This window comes from Hyalella azteca, unplaced genomic scaffold (genome assembly GCF_000764305.2).
Source record: "Hyalella azteca isolate HAZT.00-mixed unplaced genomic scaffold, Hazt_2.0.2 contig8404, whole genome shotgun sequence".
NCBI lineage: Eukaryota > Metazoa > Arthropoda > Malacostraca > Amphipoda > Hyalellidae > Hyalella > Hyalella azteca.
The window spans coordinates 46,104-64,062 of record NW_025938499.1 but is presented as its reverse complement, the minus strand read 5'-3'; the positions used below and the strand labels follow the sequence as shown (position 1 = coordinate 64,062).

At 34.7% G+C, this 17,959-nt stretch overlaps 2 protein-coding genes across 7 annotated transcripts in view; both read right to left on the bottom strand.

The window, feature by feature from the left end:
* Window positions 1–2,340: 2,340 nt before the first annotated feature.
* LOC108669182 (cystinosin homolog) lies at window positions 2,341–12,595 on the bottom strand. 3 transcript variants are annotated; one of them, XM_018156481.2, is made up of 3 exons: window positions 10,920–12,595; window positions 5,379–5,573; window positions 2,341–4,212 (listed from the first exon to the last, which is right to left on the bottom strand). In XM_018156481.2, exons 1-3 carry the CDS (start codon window positions 11,595–11,597, stop codon window positions 3,880–3,882), a joined length of 1,206 nt encoding a protein of 401 aa, XP_018011970.1. In that variant the 5' UTR covers window positions 11,598–12,595; the 3' UTR covers window positions 2,341–3,879. The 3 variants fall into 3 exon arrangements, with proteins under 3 accessions (XP_018011970.1, XP_047737582.1, XP_018011971.1); XM_047881626.1 differs by having other exon boundaries at window positions 11,202–12,595; XM_018156482.2 differs by having other exon boundaries at window positions 11,499–12,595.
* Window positions 12,596–12,805: 210 nt separating this feature from the next.
* LOC108669184 (DNA/RNA-binding protein KIN17) overlaps window positions 12,806–17,959 on the bottom strand; it is a 6,202-nt gene continuing 1,048 nt past the window's right edge. For 3 of the 4 annotated variants that reach the window (XM_018156483.2, XM_018156484.2, XM_018156486.2), the window contains exon 2: window positions 12,806–14,802. In XM_018156483.2, coding sequence (XP_018011972.1) covers window positions 13,577–14,758 — 1,182 coding nt within the window. In that variant the 5' untranslated portion in view covers window positions 14,759–14,802 and the 3' untranslated portion in view covers window positions 12,806–13,576. Of the gene's footprint in view, window positions 14,803–15,232; window positions 15,445–17,959 lie in introns of those variants that run through there. The other variant, XM_018156485.2, reaches the window with a different exon arrangement.

The window sequence follows — 17,959 nt, the reverse complement described above, 5'->3', positions numbered from 1 at the left end:
AAGAGGGAGTTTTTCAAGAGACCAATGTAGTCTATAAGTTTTCCTGCAATAGAGAAGGTTACAGACTTCTCCCTTATGGGACTACATCGGACTCACGACTACCACTTTAAGCCGACGTCTCACGTGCCACCTTCAGTCTGGTGGACCAAGAAACCACCTGATGGAAGCCCACAACGAGACCATCACTCGTACGGTGCTGGAGAAATGCACCCGTGTCGTCATGCGATGCCCCGACGCCAACCGACTCGCGATAGCTGAGGTCCTCATCATTAAGGATAGGACCCCAGCCATCAACCTTCAAACTAATGGATTTGTCAGAACCTTGAGACAATTTTCGGAGTGATTTTTGGTGTTTTGATTTTTGTTCATCTTAATATTTTAGTGACTAGACATTATTTCTAACTAATTCTGTTTTTTGAGTAGCACCTATTTACATAATTTTGTACCTATGTCGACCCAAATTTCGTCGCTCAATGCGCCTTTCAACTTGAGAATGAATGATTGAAATATTCGAAACGTCATTAAATAAGTGCAAACGAAAAATACTGTTCGATCTATTGAAAAACTAATAAGAAAAATGCAAACAAAACAAATTCTCTAGTCTTCAATGTAACCTGCTTGAAGGAACAAATTTTGCCAACCTATACTAATACATAGATATATAGATATAGCCGATATAGCTATAGACTGTCACAGGGCGAAAGCCTTGCAAAAGTGACATCAAAACTTCTTATAAACTAAAAAGGCCACGAATTACATTAAATATTCCCGGACATAAAATAACAGGTAGTGTTATTTACAACCAATAAACTTTTTATTACAGCGGACCTAGATACGGCATTTAAAAAGTGAAAATCAAGAAGCTTTGCATCCATCTTGTTCGTCAATTGTTTGTTCACATGACTAACTAGAAAACATTTCCCATCGTGAACGCAACACGAGCGAAGGCCTCAGATTATTAGGCGTCGAACAAATTTAATAGAAAAATTTAGTTCAAACGAATAGCATGGAAGGTAGCAAACAAAATACAACTAACTGTGATTACGATAAATTAAATGGGTTACTTCATTCGTTAAATCTCTTGTTATTCCTTCATGAATCAATCATGAACACTACTAGCAGTTTAGAGAACACTTCTCTCAAAAAACCGTTTCATGATGTTTCAATCCGGGTAAATGGCAAGGACAATTTGCTAATATTTGAGCTTCCACAATTGTGAGCAAGTAAAGCGTAAACATCAATAATAATATGCGTTTAAAAATTAATTTTTAAAGACAACACTTCAAAATAAGGCAGTGTCTCGGATGTTACAAATGTAATTAATTTCTAATTTTACTATCAAATATAAAAAAATTAATTTATAAATTTCATTTTTAAAATAAAAAAAAATAAAAAATAATTTCAAAATTATTTATTCTGTCACTTGATTCATGCAATGTCTCCAACTTTACGCAAGTGTGCATTATTTCAGATCGATTGGAGAGGTAGAAGTGTGTTGAATATCGATTATAAGATTTGTAGCAGACAGACAAACAAACAAGAAGTGAAGTTAAAGAGAAATGTAAAAAAGTATCAGTGGCACTCCAGTGTGCCAACTTTACAGTGTCAGCAATTCCAGGAAAAAAATCTCTGTCATTATTATAAAGTGAAAATTTTCCAAGTTTCCCCTGAAATTAAAAATACCCCAAGAAAACCAGCCCCTTTAATTTCATAGCCATGGATGAAAAAAAAAACTGAAAAATTGGCAAGTTAAAAATTAAATATAGGAATTCACCACTCTTGTACAACACGTTTGAACTGCACAACTATAAGTATTTCAAAGTTCTAAAGTTTGTCCTGAGTTCACACAAGATTCTAACATGAATGTCTAGTGCATGGTTTCAAACGCCCCACAAAGACACATAAATCAAGGGATTTTTCCATGAACTAATAAATATGATGAATAAAAACTAGCCACATTCAATAAATATATAATATTTATGGCAGCTTATTCCACTCAAACAACGTTTGACATCAACGCCACGAGTGAAGAAAAATAGGATCACACAACATTCCTTAACTAATTGGGAGAGCTTATGATTGACATCAACAAAATGATTCTCAAGTGTACAAATAACTTTACAAAAACTCTCATTAGCTCAACAGACAAACTAGGTACCTAATGTTTGAACAAGTTAAGCAACAAACTACCTAATATTTGAATAAATTAAACACACAAAAAATCATATAACAAGCAAACAATAACATGAATTTCTATAATATCCTGCCTATAAGGCAGAATATTCTAGTCATGATGACTAATATGTTATCATGACATATTAGTCATCATTAGTCATGATGACTAATATGTCATCATGATTGCCATTATTTTCATTTGATTAGAAAAAAATGATCTTAGAATGCACTAAGCGTGTAGAAATTTCTTAAATATTTCCATATTATTTTCAGTACGTATTTTATTTGCAATAAGATTAGAAACTTCAGCAAGCAATCTTGTTGCAACGTCTCGCGCAATAAAATCTGTAAATATGAAATTAAAAGTCAACGATTTACAAGTCAATAAGCATCACATCGAACAGTTATACATTAGAGTAAGGCACAAATTACGATTATATAAAAATATAGATGAATTATAAGAGTACTTTGGAATGATGTCAGCATATAAAACATAGATACTACAGAAGCATATAAATATTACACAAATATTAGTCCTACTTGCGGGAAAAATACTTCGAGGATCTAGTCATTAATGAAAATGATAGTAAATACGGAGCAACGAACTACATGACAAGTTAACGGATTGATCATTCTAAATATTTGTGTGTACATACACGTTTGAATGCACTGATATGATACGATAACACAGATTTCATCTGCAACAGTAGCAAAGCACCGTTTAAACATGTGAAGTTACGAGCCAAAGGGTCAACCTAAGTACAGCTACCATCTCATTACACTGCCCAGGAAAAATCAGCTCTTATCATTGCAGAGATAGGTAATATTGTTCATTGATAACAGATAGGAAGACATAAAGCGTCAAAAAGATATGCTAAGAGCAAAAAAATCATTGAGACCTCCAAAAAATTATCAATCTCAAAATTCAGTAGGTACTACCTAAGTGTCCGTTCAAGTCTCCGTTGTCGAATATGGCACAGTATTCAGCAAGAATTTCTGAGATGCCAGGAGCGTCTCTCCAGAAGTTATTAGAAGCTGTTGCAGATAATGGACATGTAGAATAATATATCACTAATTATAGAGATAATGCTTAAAAGTCTACAATCAGGAAGAAAAATTGTTTCTAAATGTAGTATTGTTTGAGATTCATTCTTTATGATTGGTTTTTGAAAAATTTTTATAGGCCCAGAGCCACTGACTGGAAAAAAAACCTATGCCTCAATCATAAAATATCACGCATAAAAGGTCTGAATGCACGTACATGATGACCCACATGAACAGGCAAATATCAAAATTTCACAATGATCACAAACTACCGTACCAATTTACAAGCAACATTTATTGATTTAACAAAAATAAATAGACAATAATCACAAACTGCCGTGCAGACTCCCTTCTAAAACAAAAATAAACTCTAGCCCTAGAACTAGTTAAAATTAGCAAGGACCTAACCTAACATGATGACATACAACATACATTGTTACACGCCCGTACAAAACAATTTTTAGATGCGGCTTATAAAAGCCGACAATAGAAAAGGTAGGTGAAATATTCATATTCATTCTTTCATGATGATCTTATTTATACGACCAACACACAGCTGATTGTCCAGCATCAACGCTAAATAAAACCTAAATTATTTGCGACCTAATTCATAAAAAAAACTATAAGAACAGGTTATGATTTGGCACAAAAAATCAGGACCTAATGTATAGCACCATAACTGCTTTGCACAGAATCAGTTATTAGGGGTGAAGTTGAGTCCCTCAGAGATTGATCAGGGTAGTTCACCAGAGTCACCCCATGGCGACTGTTGCGGTACAATATGTAATGTTGCACCATAAAGAACACATCAAATATCATTGAGAAGAGTCCTAACCCAAACTTGGTGGGGTCCCCAAATATGGAAGTCCAATCATTGTAGTTGTATGCAATGATAATCATCTGGGCAATGGAGAGCGTGCCGCCTGTGAAGTCCAGCAACACGTTGCCAATACTCCAGCCCGAGGTGCTCTTCCGGCGATAGTTGTAGTAAGCCTGCAACATATCATATAGGATTATAGGAACACATGAATTACAAATGACTAACCTATATTATGGGGGCAATTGAAGCCATCCATTAAATAAAAAATAAATAAAAAGCAATAATAAAATAAAAAGCATGCACAGGATAAAAAGTCTGAATGAATAAAAACTAGAATAAAATCAAATCAATCCATGGTCAGCAGGTTTTCAATGAGCAAAAGAATGAGTTATTTAAATTGGCCCTTTGATTAGCCACTAAATGTAAACCTTCACTCTTTTTAAAAGTGAATCAACAGGCTCTGAGACACCCTTGACTACATCAAACCCCAATCTATACACAGCAATGGGCCTTGCAAAAAGCAGGAATTATCCAAGAGTCTGGTATAATCTATAAATTTTGCTAAAAGAAGGTTGTGGGCTTCTTCATTATTTGAACTACATTAGAGTAAAAACAATGACATTGAGAAGACATTTATCCTGCTGAGAAAAACTCGCAACCACACCAGGTCTCAAAGCATTACAATCGAGCAGATTCATCTCAAGATCCGAAATTAATTCAGCAGGCTCTGTGACACCCTTGTCAGCAATGTCAAACTCAACAAGATCATCACTCGCACTGTGCTGGATGAGCTCACCAGAATCATCATCATGCAGTAGACAACATTATCCTATCAAAGATATCTAAAACCTCATCTCTATGGATCTGACCCCAGCCCTCTATTCCATCACTACCAGATTTCCTGAACTTTGAGATTGATTGAACAAGTATTTTCTGGTACCAAGTTTTTGTGTTGTACCTTATTTACATAAATCATGTACTTATTTTCACCAAAATTTTATTAAAATTAAAAATTAAATGAATGTTTTGCATTCAAAATATTGTTAATAAATTAAAATTACTTCCTTTAACCTGCCTTTTTATCAACCAACATAATGAGAAGAATTATTTGACCCTGAAAATTAAAATAAATAAATGATGTGATCATTAATTGCAAATGTTCAAATAATCAATTTCTGCCATCTAATACGAATTTCTTCTAGGAGTGTGTTGGAATGAATACTAGTTTGCTTTCATAAAAGCTTTCACTAGTAAATTCTTTCATCATAAAGTAGCTCCAAAAAGAATCAAGCTTGCATGATAAACTGAAGTACCGGTACATAGATTTTTATTTACTTACCTGTGGGATGTATTTGATGAGAGTGATGAAGAGTTTCACATAAGAGACAAAATACAGGAAATCCAGCCACTGAACAGAGGATATAAAGACGAATATGGCTGCAAACACAGAAAAAGCCACAATAGTCACAAGGATCACTCGAGTTGCTGCAGAAATTTTCTGGTCTCCTCTGTCAAATAGCAGACATTGCACCACCTGAAAAATAAAAATAGAGTAGATCTCAAATATTTTGTGTGACATACGGTATATTTTTTAGTCTACAATTTTTACATATAAATAAAATCAAGATTTCTACTTAATGCATGCTTTACCCAAATCAATGTTTATCGAGTCAATTCTTTAGAAAAAATATAAATGAAGATAAAATTCAACCCTCTACTTCCAGAGCAATATTGTCAAACATCTGGTTCCTGAAAAAGATGTACTACCGCCAACTGGGGTGACTTTGGCCACCACTACAACAGAAACAAATGGCAGCAAAACAAATGGCAATAACAAACAACAGAAACAAATGGCAATAACAAAATAATAAATGTTGGCCAAAGTGAATGGGGTGACTTTGGCCACTAGGGTGACTTTGGCCAACGTTTATTATTTTGTTTTGCTGCCATTTGTTTCTGTTGTAGCGGTGGCTGAAGTCATCCCACTTGATGGTATGCCAAATGACATTTATTTTAATGGTATCTGCCATGTAGTATACGCAATAACCTTTAAATTTTTCTGAAGGAAACTTATGGACTTGTATTCATGAACCTGCTCAATAGGGTGGACCAAAGAACAACTTTTTTGAAAATTTGCTATCCAACTATGATATTTTTTATGTGGACACCTGTCAAGTGAATCTCCTTCAAGGATTGCTTGAATAAACAATTTCTCCAGTTGCTGCAAGGCTATTGAGAATAGCAAAAAACATGTATTTTAGCATATTTCCATTTTAATGTTACATTTTTAAAGTTAACCTGGTTTATTGAGGTGATAATGGTGGATAATTATTTATTAATCAATTATTAGGATAACAATATATGGCACAAATCCATTGATCAGCTAAGAGGTTTTTCTAGCCTCATTTGCAAGTTAACCAAAGTGCAATTCCCTACCCCACCCCGGCTCCTCACCAAGGTTGATCGGAGGTTTCACTGTTGCGTGTCTCTATATGGATCAGTATGTTATTTTTATCTATTCTATTATTCACATGAAATAATATTTGGTGTAGTTTTAGTCATATCTCATCCTTATTTTGTCCACCACCTGGCAATAAATATTTTCTTTTAGGTAGAGATGATATTCTCATTCAATAATGTTGAGTAGAGAGGAATATATATTAAATTTTGAAACACCAAGAAGCTAAAAATTAAATGTAACACTAGTGTAGGGTTGACTTATGTTTGGACTTCTGAGAAAAATAGTCACTAATTTTTTTTATTGCTTGATCATATAATAAAATGGAAGTTCTTGAGACTCGTTGGGAGTGGCAAGGTATATACATAGTACCTACTTCTAAGTTGCCAACAATATTGACAGAGGGTACACTAAAGTTGCCATAGACTGGAGAGATTATTGCAGCCTTTGCGTGAATAGGTACAGTAGAGAAAGCCTCAAACTCACGTGGCACCAACACTTCAACTTTGGTCTTTCTTCTGTCTTCAACAAATTATTGAAAATAATTTCAAATGTTGCTTCTGTATGAAAATAAACATAACCCAAAGGAATACATCTTTCTTCTAGAAACCATATTTCAGTGGATTTGCACCAATATTGAATTTTGTGATTGGTAGAAGCTGTCCGTTTCACAGCATTGATGTTGGAGGGCTGTTCAGGGTTCATTCCATTCATTTGAATCTACTTTATTGAAAAAATGCACTTCATGGATGAACTTTCTGTATGAAAATTAGTCTGTTAACTAGTGTAGCACACTAATCAGAAATTCAACTAGAATTCACTCTGAGTACAAATTTCTTTGTATGCAGCATGAACAATTTCTTTGAACCTAAAAAAGTATTTTCTGACCCCATCTATAACTCAGGGGCCAATTTCATGGCCAAAATAAAGTGCATTGCCCGCAAATAAGAGATCTTGATGCTGAAATGCTTTTGCAGAGTCCGCTGCCAGACACTGTACTATGAAAAGCAAGTAACTACACCCACAAAACCACTTCACAGACTTGAGAGAAATACAGAGAAAGACCTTGATGTATTCTGTCAACTTCATCGACTCAACAAAATAATTATATTTTGTATAATAATTGTATACCAAATGCATGCCCACATTTATCACACAAAATAATGTAAGTAAATATTTATTATCCAACGTGGGCTTTATCCTTTCAAGTTTGTTTATGTGCTTGAAATTATTTTTAATTGGTTTCATCTCTTCATTTCAAGAGATTTAAGAGGGTAGTTTGCCTTATTAAGATTATTTGTAAGAAAGTTGACTCATGTCAAGCTTTTTTTTTCAAACAAGCTCAGAAACTTCCATGCTGTGCTACGCTTTGTTTGCAAAACTCGAGTGTCAATGCACAAGTATCGTGCATGACTTTAGAAGTCATTTTACAATGTTTTTAAAAACAAATTGGTAATTATGTGGGAAAGTACATAAATGGAGAATGATTCTTAAATTATTTTAGGCAACACTTGGACACAATTATTGCATTGTTAGTATAAATTAGCAACAAAAATTATTCTCCAAGTCCTGCCTCATGAAGCAAATGTCCTATGCAAACCTTGCCATTTATCCCAAATTTGTGCACACTTAGGTTGTCAGGTATATTTAGAATAAATAATGGCTATATTACAATGTCTCTGAAATTTGGAGTGCAAGCAATAGTATGTATGAACCTCTTTTAACTGCATTTCAGCTCAGAATGACCTTGGGCTGGTATAACAAACATTTTCCCAGTAATAGAACATTGCCCAAACAAGGTTTGGACAGGATAAGGAAAAAATTAATTTTGCTTGCAGAATTTTTGTCATGTTGATTTGGAATCTCAAAACTATTTACAAATTAATTACCAGAAATGCGTTATACTCTCTTTAAGCAATATTAATAAATGTTCTAGTGTTTTCCTTTGATAATGAAATGTTTGTATTGACTATTGAGTCAGTTTAAAGAAATACTTCTTTTTCCTGGCAAGTGCAAGTGTAGCATGGGCCACAGGGCTGGAAAAGTCCTACTTTTTTATGAAATATCGGCTCTAATATCAGAATTTCAGTAGGTATGAAATCTTGCGGCTCTAATGTCATTTTTGTTAGATTGAAAAATCATGGTTTGCAATTTTGCATTATTATGTGTTCAGTTGCCACTTAACCCATCAATGCCGAGAATTATTTTCTGAACTTTTTTTTGGTTCCTTGTGAGAATATTATCATTTGTGATGGTAATAAATGAAAAATATGTTCATACATTTATTTTTCATTGTATGTGAAAAATTATAGCTTGGTTCCATATGGAACCACTCGGCATTAACATACAAAACATTTCTTCAAGCAACACTTTTTTTTATAGTAAATCAAGCATGGTTGTTCATAATGGATAATACATAATATAAGTATTGACAATGGACAATACTGATAAATCAATCCTGCTAGAATACAATTTAATTTTTAGCATGGAATGCTTCCATTCATTCAGAATGAATAGGAAGGTTGCCCATTTTACGAATGTTTGTGGGTGAGTTGTTCATATTGTTTGCATATGCAGTGCTTCTGATGTCTCTTTGCTGCCGATGTTGTTGATTGTTATATTGCACTTCATTAAGGATTGAAGTAGAAGGGTGCAATATAGACCCTGATTGTTTTATTTTGTGTCTCCTGCATTATTGCTTTTCCTAACTGATCTTTTCATAAATTCATTGCAATAGCCATACATTTTTTTCAAAAGTTTTTTGAGAAGCCAAATTAAACCAAAATAGATATCACATATAATATGTTGGCCTTAGACCACTTGTATCATGATTATGGGACCAATCCATGTTCCAGCCCATGAATAAGTTTCTTTTTCTATTAGATCCACTGATTGGCTTCAATTGCAGAAAAATGTCATCTGATTTATCAGCTGCCCAAAATTCATACCTATCTAAATCTCACAGGCTAGCCATGTAAGTATTTGTCATGGCATTTGGGGGCCATGTTGACCACAGTTGACTTTCTTCTCTGTCGATAGTCATTGTTTTCACATTTGATATTACTGCTGCTACAATGACTTCTCGGTAATCGATCGGAATTGCCAGTGGCTGCGTCATCTGAGTTATCTGAATCTCAGTCTGTTTTGTCTGTTGCTGTGAAAAGTTCAATAGCAAATATTTGATCTTCATGCTATTATTCTCTCAAAATCTTAATTATTTCAAGTGATGATCTGCCAAAGAAACAATTAGAAAAAAAAGTGACTCGGGATGAAAAATCGTATAGTGTTCAACGTACCTAATTCCTAATATTTCAACTTTTGGTTTATATACTCCTAACAGTTCTAAAGATAACAGTTCACTAATAAATAGCAGAAAAACTGTAGATCTAAGATATGAATAAATAATTTCTAAATCCAAACAAATTTTTGAGATACAATGCATAACTATATCTCAAAGTAATCAACTGTGAAAATGAGATGACCGGAATGCTTACACTACTGCTGAGCAGTTCCATTTATAACCAGGCAAAATATTTCATGATCTAAATGACTTTAGAAACATTATATCACATTATACCATATACAGAATTAAAAGTACTCTCTTTATCGATAAAATTCTGCATCTAACTTATAAATAATATATTTTTAGAATGAACTAGGTACTTATTTTTCTCTGCAATGATGTCAAGCCCTTCTGTGTTCTGTCTGACACCCATTACTTACAATCTTTTAATGTTAACTGAGCAGGTATTAGTCGGCCCAGCAGAACCAAACGTTGCCACTTGCCAGAACACGTCCAAGATGTGTATCAAACCTACGCATCCACTAGTATACTGATTTGACCATACAATTTTATTATGAATCCATTTTTTTCCGCTGGTTCCAAATGGAACAGCTTGGCATTAATGGGTTAAGTAAAGCCAAATGTTAGTTTTGCTGTTCAGTGTTTTAGGGTAAATTAAGATTTTTGGAGTCACGCGTGCAAGGACTTTGTAAATACGTTTGCGGCTTGTTAATTACTTAATAGCATTTCATTTCCAAGATTTAGAATTCACGGCTTGAAGAAATGGAATGACTGCTCAAAGAAATGGAATCACAGCTCAAAGAAATAGAATCACAACTCAAGTCTCAAAGAAATGGCAAATACCTACACAAATCCATGGCTCAAAAAATTCAGTACTGGCTTGCCAAGTAGATACCTACGCATTACGCTGCTACGCATGCCTTTAGTTTAGTGGCAATGTGGCATTGACAGTACAGTAATTACTCTTGTCTGACATCTTTTGTTTTATTGAAAATTCAACCCAGTAAAATTTATATTGGAATTTGGAAACATGATTCAACTGTTTTTAGTTGTGATTCCTAGAATTCTTACATGCATAAAAACATTATTACACAGATAAGTGAGAAAATCCAACTAACCTGAACCAGACATGCAAAAAATGCATGAATGGAAAAGATGACATCATTGAGCTGGACAGGATTGACTCCAAAAGGATGTCTTTGAAAATATTGTGCCTTGATGAGAGGACTCCAGAAGAGAGCGATGTTAAAAATGCTGTAGAACATAAAGCCCACAACATTCAATGCTAAAAAATCAAAGTGAAGTCCAATAACACTCCTTCTCTTGAAGTTCAATATCACTTGAGGGTAGAAGGAGATACTCCAAGCAACAAAGTAGAGCCATCCAATAACATCACTTACATAGTCTAAAGTGTCCGTATGAGATATTGACACTCTAGCATAAGCTTCGGATAAATCAATCATGTCAGTGCTGTTAATAAATACAACAGTGTGACCAACATTTCTTGGCTTCAACACAATGTATAAGCTATCATTCAGGCCAGCAGGAACGGTCTTTGAGGGGATTTCTTCAAGAATACCACTTTCAGAAAAACTGAAGGTTAGATTAGTATCACTCTGTTTTGATCCATAGAAGAGCAGGGTAATTGTTTCCGTTTGAGAAACTGGAAATGATAAATCATTTGGAGAAAACTTTACCTTGAACTCCGAACTTCCATCAGTTTTAACGGCATTGGCATGAAAAATCAAGACAAGTAACGGTAGGAAATTCAGGCTGGTATCATACCGCTTTTTCATGATTCTGAGGCTATGCGATTTCACAAATCACACTTTTGAATATTTTCGAAAAATGCGAGAATTATCCACGTTTGTTCTATGCTGACGAATCGCAATGATATAAACTTTAGCCTTTAGGACACTGGCGTTGCAGAGTTCGTTTAGCAGTCATATGATATGAACACTGTAACACACACTAAGTTCGATTTCGTTTGTTCGTTGATAAGACTACCTATTCATCTACGGAGTACTGATAATAATTAGCGGCCGCATTGAACTGATTGGCGTCTCTAGACTAGAGACTGTAGCCTCTACTGGCCCTCTAGGTTCCCAATACTTTTTAACTCTTGTTCACCTGACAGGGTTGTTTTGCAGTCACCGCATGGCGTCGTCACTACGTACCATTAATTTCTACATTATTAAGTATAATTATTGCATTTTGCCTTAACGATCAAGCGAATAATCAGAGCTACCGGCACACACAGATGCATTGAATTGATTGATCATTTGATGTGAGAACAACCTGTTTGCAGAAAATCTGTACTCTATAATTATTGAAAATAGAAATGAGGTCTAAAACTGCACAGAACAAGCTAACAAGAGCATTTAAATTTTAAGTTTTGGTGTAAAAATAATTATCGCATTGTTTTAACTTCATCAAAGACACAGAAATCTAGCTACGTGGCTGGTACTGCCAGGGGCCCGGTCCGGTCGAAAAAAAAAAACTGTGAAACAATATGCACATTCATATATTAAAGGTTAGCTAAAGAAGACTGTATTCAAATCACTCGAGAATGTTAAGTCTTCCAATGATGGTTCAAAATTTTGATACGAAATCTTCAGCCCAGGAGCCCAATTTATACATTTTTGCGGCTTCTGTCCGGCTGTTTCAAGTTTGCATTTATGCTGATTTCTTCAACTTCACTACTTCAGTGAGCAAGAAACTAAAGTCAAAATGCAACCGTCAACGTTTTTAGCATAATAAAAATAATTCTGATAAATTTTATTATTCTTTTATAATTAATGGCTAATAAACGCTGAAAACTAATATTTTGTGTAATATTCGTTAATGTCAGTTGCTTGCTTCGGTCGCTACTTCTTTCTCTATTTTTTTTCAGTTGCTTGCTCCTCCATCCATTCATTATTTATATCAAGCATGTGTACTCAGTTTGCACGTCTTACTTTAACGGGAAGAAAAAAAACTTCGCATTACCCAATGAAAGCCAAACCAAAGAGAAAAAATCTATTAATAACAAGCGGATAGTAACTAGGTCGTTTTTTCAAACGGTCTTAGGTGAAACTATGCATGAATTCCAAAATCACCATATCAATAGAACTAGGATTGGAAATTTAAATTACAAAATGACTTTTCAACACTTTTCCGTCTGTGAGCGAGCAGATACTGTAGAGTAGAGTTACGGGAAGTAGCGCAATGAATGAGGCTGATACGCAAGTAACAGCAAATTTGAAGCGATTTCTCAATTTCAATATTACTAGGTGATTACTGTTATAACAGCATCTCTCACTGAGTTTAAGTAAGCCTAGCAAGAAGCTCGAGGAAAAAATTAGACTACTGAAGATAGTATTTTTAACCACGATGTGTTCAAACAATGAATAATTTTGAATGTCTTGGACGTTAGAGGATTGGCTGTACTTCTGCAAAATTTTAAGCTACCTATATCCAGGCCTATCACTTTTAAACTATTATACTAATATTTTTCAACAGTTTCGTAGGTTCACAAAGTGTTATACATACCAAGATAAAATAAAAATTATTCCATGTTGAACGCAAGCAGATAAAAAAATGTACTTAGATACGGCCATGGAGAAGTTATTCAACAAAATACTAGAGTCAAGCTTAAATTATAATCACAAGGTCTTAACTAAATGCAAGAAAGAACTTAAATTAACATTTGGGTAGGAAAGACAGTTTTGTGGAGGTCCAGGACAGAAGTTAGTCAAGTTTCTTAAAATTTAGTTCAGGTATATGTACACATAAATCATTCGGCAGGACAGTATTTACTAAAATGTTCATAGGCAAGATTTTCTATTAGTGTTCCTCTGTCGCTAAGTCTCACAGTAGCAGCAAATTTATCTTTATGCAAAGTGACGAGCTCAGCCTTGCAGTGTTTATAAGGGCCCTTAAGTACCACCACCTGACGCCCTATTGCAGGTATGACAGTCTCCAGGTGCGACTGATCGAGCTTCAGTTTCTTCTTAGAATCTATTAGCTTCACTTTAGCCCCGTACTGATCAACAACTTCATACACAACGCCTTTCTGCTTGTAGTAGGTCTCTCCCAAGTTCTTAGTGATGATCTTCACAACGATGTCTTTGATAATCCAGGGGTCATCAGCAACTACAGCAGCAGTACTGACTTTATCCTCCTCTTGAGCCATATGCTTCTTTTTTCTCTTCTCCTCCTCCATGATTTCTTCTAATGCTGATCGTTTTTTATTGATATCCTTATTTTTTGCTCCGTCTGTTGACTTTGTGTTGGACTTAATTTTCAACGCAGAAGTGGATGGTATGAGGGAAGGTTTTGAAGTGGAGCCAAGAGTCAGGTTTAGCTTTATTGGTTCATCTCCCTCACGTTTTAAATCTGTATACACAGCATCTGGAATGTTCTTAGCTGTTTTAAGTCCTAATTCAATTTGTCTTTCAATAAACTGCCGGTGTCTCTCCTCAGCATCCATTTCATTTTTCTCTTTTCTAGCCAGTTTTTCTTGCCTCAAAATAGTCTCTGGATCCCTGTCAATGTAAGCCACAAACCAGCCTTTCTCCGTTTCATCAACAATGCAATGACCTTCGCGGCCAAGCCATTTAACAAACTCTGTGAGAGTCTCCCATTGAGTAGCATTCATGTGAATGTGGTTTCGATCATGTATGTATTCCTGATACACGTTATTAGCCTGCACTCGTTTTGTTCCAAATCTCCTTTTGAGTAAATCAAGGTAATCCTTATAGAAGTCTTCTGAAAATGAATCTAGATACTTGTCAGGATTTTCAGCAAAAAGAAGTAGTTGGCGCTGATGACTTTCACTCATTGTGTGGCATTTGAAGCCATTTTCGTCCCTGCACTGCTTCTGACACATCTGGCAGTACCACCGTAGCTTTTGCAGACCTTTTGCTTTCATCCGGTTTGCCAGATCCTTGGGAGTGCCCTTCTCAGTTTTCCCCATGGTGATGGCTTCTAGTTGTTGCACGCAAAGAAAACTCCCTCACCCTGCACAGTAAAAAGTTATATTAATGCTCATGGCTTTCATGACCAATGGTAAATCTGATTCATGTTAGTGAATGGAAACCACTAGAAGAAATAATAATGCTACTTTCATTAGTAAATATTTTGAGGAGAACTGTCAATGAAGAAGTAATTGAAAGATTGAGAAAATATTATATTAAGGATTAAAATTTTTGGGTTTTATGTGAACATCAAGTATATGTATTTAAATTAATTCCTTGCCATTTTAAACAGGGTATTCAGTGGAAGTCCACTGATACTTGGAACTAAATTCAGACTTTAAAATGGGGTAAAATATTAGTTGAGATATGGGGGAGGTTAAAAGAATACTATAGGTGATTTTTCTTGGCAAAGCATCATTTGCTGAAACCCATGTCTAGTAGCAACATTAGCATTCATTGAGAAGCATACTTACTGCCTTTTTGCTAGAAGATCCAAATAAACTGCATAGAACTTAAACAATCAATCAGTCTGGAGAAGGGCATGCATGATGCATCAACCAAAAAATGACAAACTTTATGCACTATCCTAAAATTTTGTGCAAGTTTGATGAGAGACCAGAGCAAGCTTTTTACTGATAATCTTTGCACTAGTTTTTTCAATGAGTCCAACAAAATTTCTTGCTGGTGCTGAGAGCCTGGGAGATCAAAAGGCAGGTTACCAAATGACTTTTTAATGGAATGTGACATTTTGAAAATACAATTTTCATTATCAAGCAGGTGAAGGTTTTGCAAGAATTGAAATTGAGTTTTTTCGAAAATGACATTAGTACAAATCAAAGGTAATGTGAATACAATTTGATATCTAAACTAAAAGTTACTCTGAAAATCATTTCAGCATCCATATGAATCCTGTAGTCTTATATAGGAAATTCCCTTCCTATATAATTATTATCCAAAGAGCATGATCACACAAGATGGCAAGAATATTGAAAATTTGTCACAAAAAAGCATAGTAACACTTTGACTATGAAGTGGTACATATGCGTACCACAAAATGTATTTCTCCAGGACGTAGTGATACATAATTAAGGTTGCCTAAAATCGGCCAAATCCGAGAACAAAAAAGGCCAAAAAAAGGCCGATAACTCAATATACCAACAACCTCCCTTGCAAAGAGCTTTGGATGAGCCTATACTTGTTTATGAAATGTTTCATAGTAAGAAGATATGAATGAAAAATGTTCAAAATCTTCCCGAGTAGCCCAAGTTGACAGTATCCTAGTTTATTTGTAGCTTCTGCTATAAAAATTCCATTTATTTTCATTTTGCAGTATTTAAAATTTAATTAGGATTTAGGAAGTACCACTATCATAAATTTTAGCCAGCCAACGCAATTGAGATCAACTAAATCACGGAATTTGTCCAGAAAAAATGACCGTCTGGCAAAAATGTTTAAAAACGGTACTAAAAATGAAATAATAGTACAAGATGAAGCAATCGTAGTCAACATGTTAAATATGTCAAAATTTCTGTAATAAGTAGAAAAATTTCAATCCTATCAAATTATATCCTAAAATTTTTAAAACCACTCGTGTAACAAATGCTTCTATCATCAGGTTCTATGATCATTTTTAGAAAATTCTATCCAATATTCAAGGCTGGTATATTAGACGGTGAGACAGATACAGAATTTTGAGAATCATCACTGCCAGGCGGCGGTGCCATCGCGGCATTGCCATGCACAGACTGAACACTAAAGTGAACTAGTGAGTAGCCTAGTGAAAGCCTGAACCCTGAAGTTCTGAACTTCTGAAGCTACTATGAGCATTGAGCATATGACAATATGAGCTAAGGGCTAAGGCTAAGCTAAATAATAATGAGCAGATGACAAGATTATATTACTTATGAAACTTCAATGTAATATTTTGTACACAAATGTACATCTGCAGTTTAATTCAAAGTTTTTTAATAATATTAACATCAATTTGTCAACATTTTCTATTTGTAGGAATTCATTAAAAATACATAGGTAAATTATACATATTCATACAATTTTAGATACATTTTCTTAGAAAAACTGATAGGCCTAATGTACTGTCAACTGGGGCTACTCGGGATGGTTTTGAGCGTTTTTTGTTAACGACTTCTTACCATGAAACATTTATAAACATGTTTAGGCTCATTTTATAGCTCTTTGCAAGGGCTATCAAATGGCATCTTGAAAAAAATTCCATATTCTATTCGTAAGGTGCCAGAAGCAAAAAAAGAGTGTCCTGAGTAGCCCAGTCAAACGGGGCTACTCGGGACACTTGGAATAAAACTTCATTTTAAAATATTTGAAGCATGCAGAGTATACTCATCCATTACCAACAGTACTCTGAAGTCCTCCTCTTTCATTGTAGGTGATGTAGAGGTAGAATAAATGACATTTTCTGTTATTTTTACTCATTTTTCCTTTATTGATGATATTACCATATACATTGATTTCCATATTATTGATGGGATATTACCGTATTATTGATGCAATATTACCATATCCATGAACATGCCATTGAGCATTTACAACCTTGTCCACTGGACCACTGCAAGCTTCATATCAGCAGCCTTATTTCATTTTTTCTGTATCTGAAAGCTTACAGGATGGCTTGTAATTTCACACCATTTTAATTGGGTTAAGTGAATTTACTATTAAAAAAAGATTGTGAAAAACTTACCTGAAACAGAAAGGAATGTTTTAGTGACAACCATCATATGTTTTGCATAAATAAATCATAGTTTAGGTCAATTACTTTTCATTCTATGATGCCTGGTGCACAATTCTATATATGACATTCTATGCACAATTTTCCGATGACCGATGACGCACTAATTTTTTGATAAATGAAATTTTTTCGCCAAGCGAGGTAAATGTAATCAATATTCTTTGTTTTTAATCAACTTTTTTTCTTAACTGGAGCCTTTGCTTACTGAGGTTCTTACTTTGCTTACTGAAAAACGCATCTACTGTAAATGCGTTTTTGGGGGTGTCCCGAGGACCCAAACCCGAATAGCCCCAGGGGTGTCCCGAGTAGCCCCGCCGTGCGGAAATGGCTGCCTTTTTTTTTATTGAGGTATGTAAATTCTGCACATAAAGTTTTCAAACCAACACCTGGGTGCAACTTTTATGTAAGTAAAATTTTTTAATAGGGCAAATATTTTTTT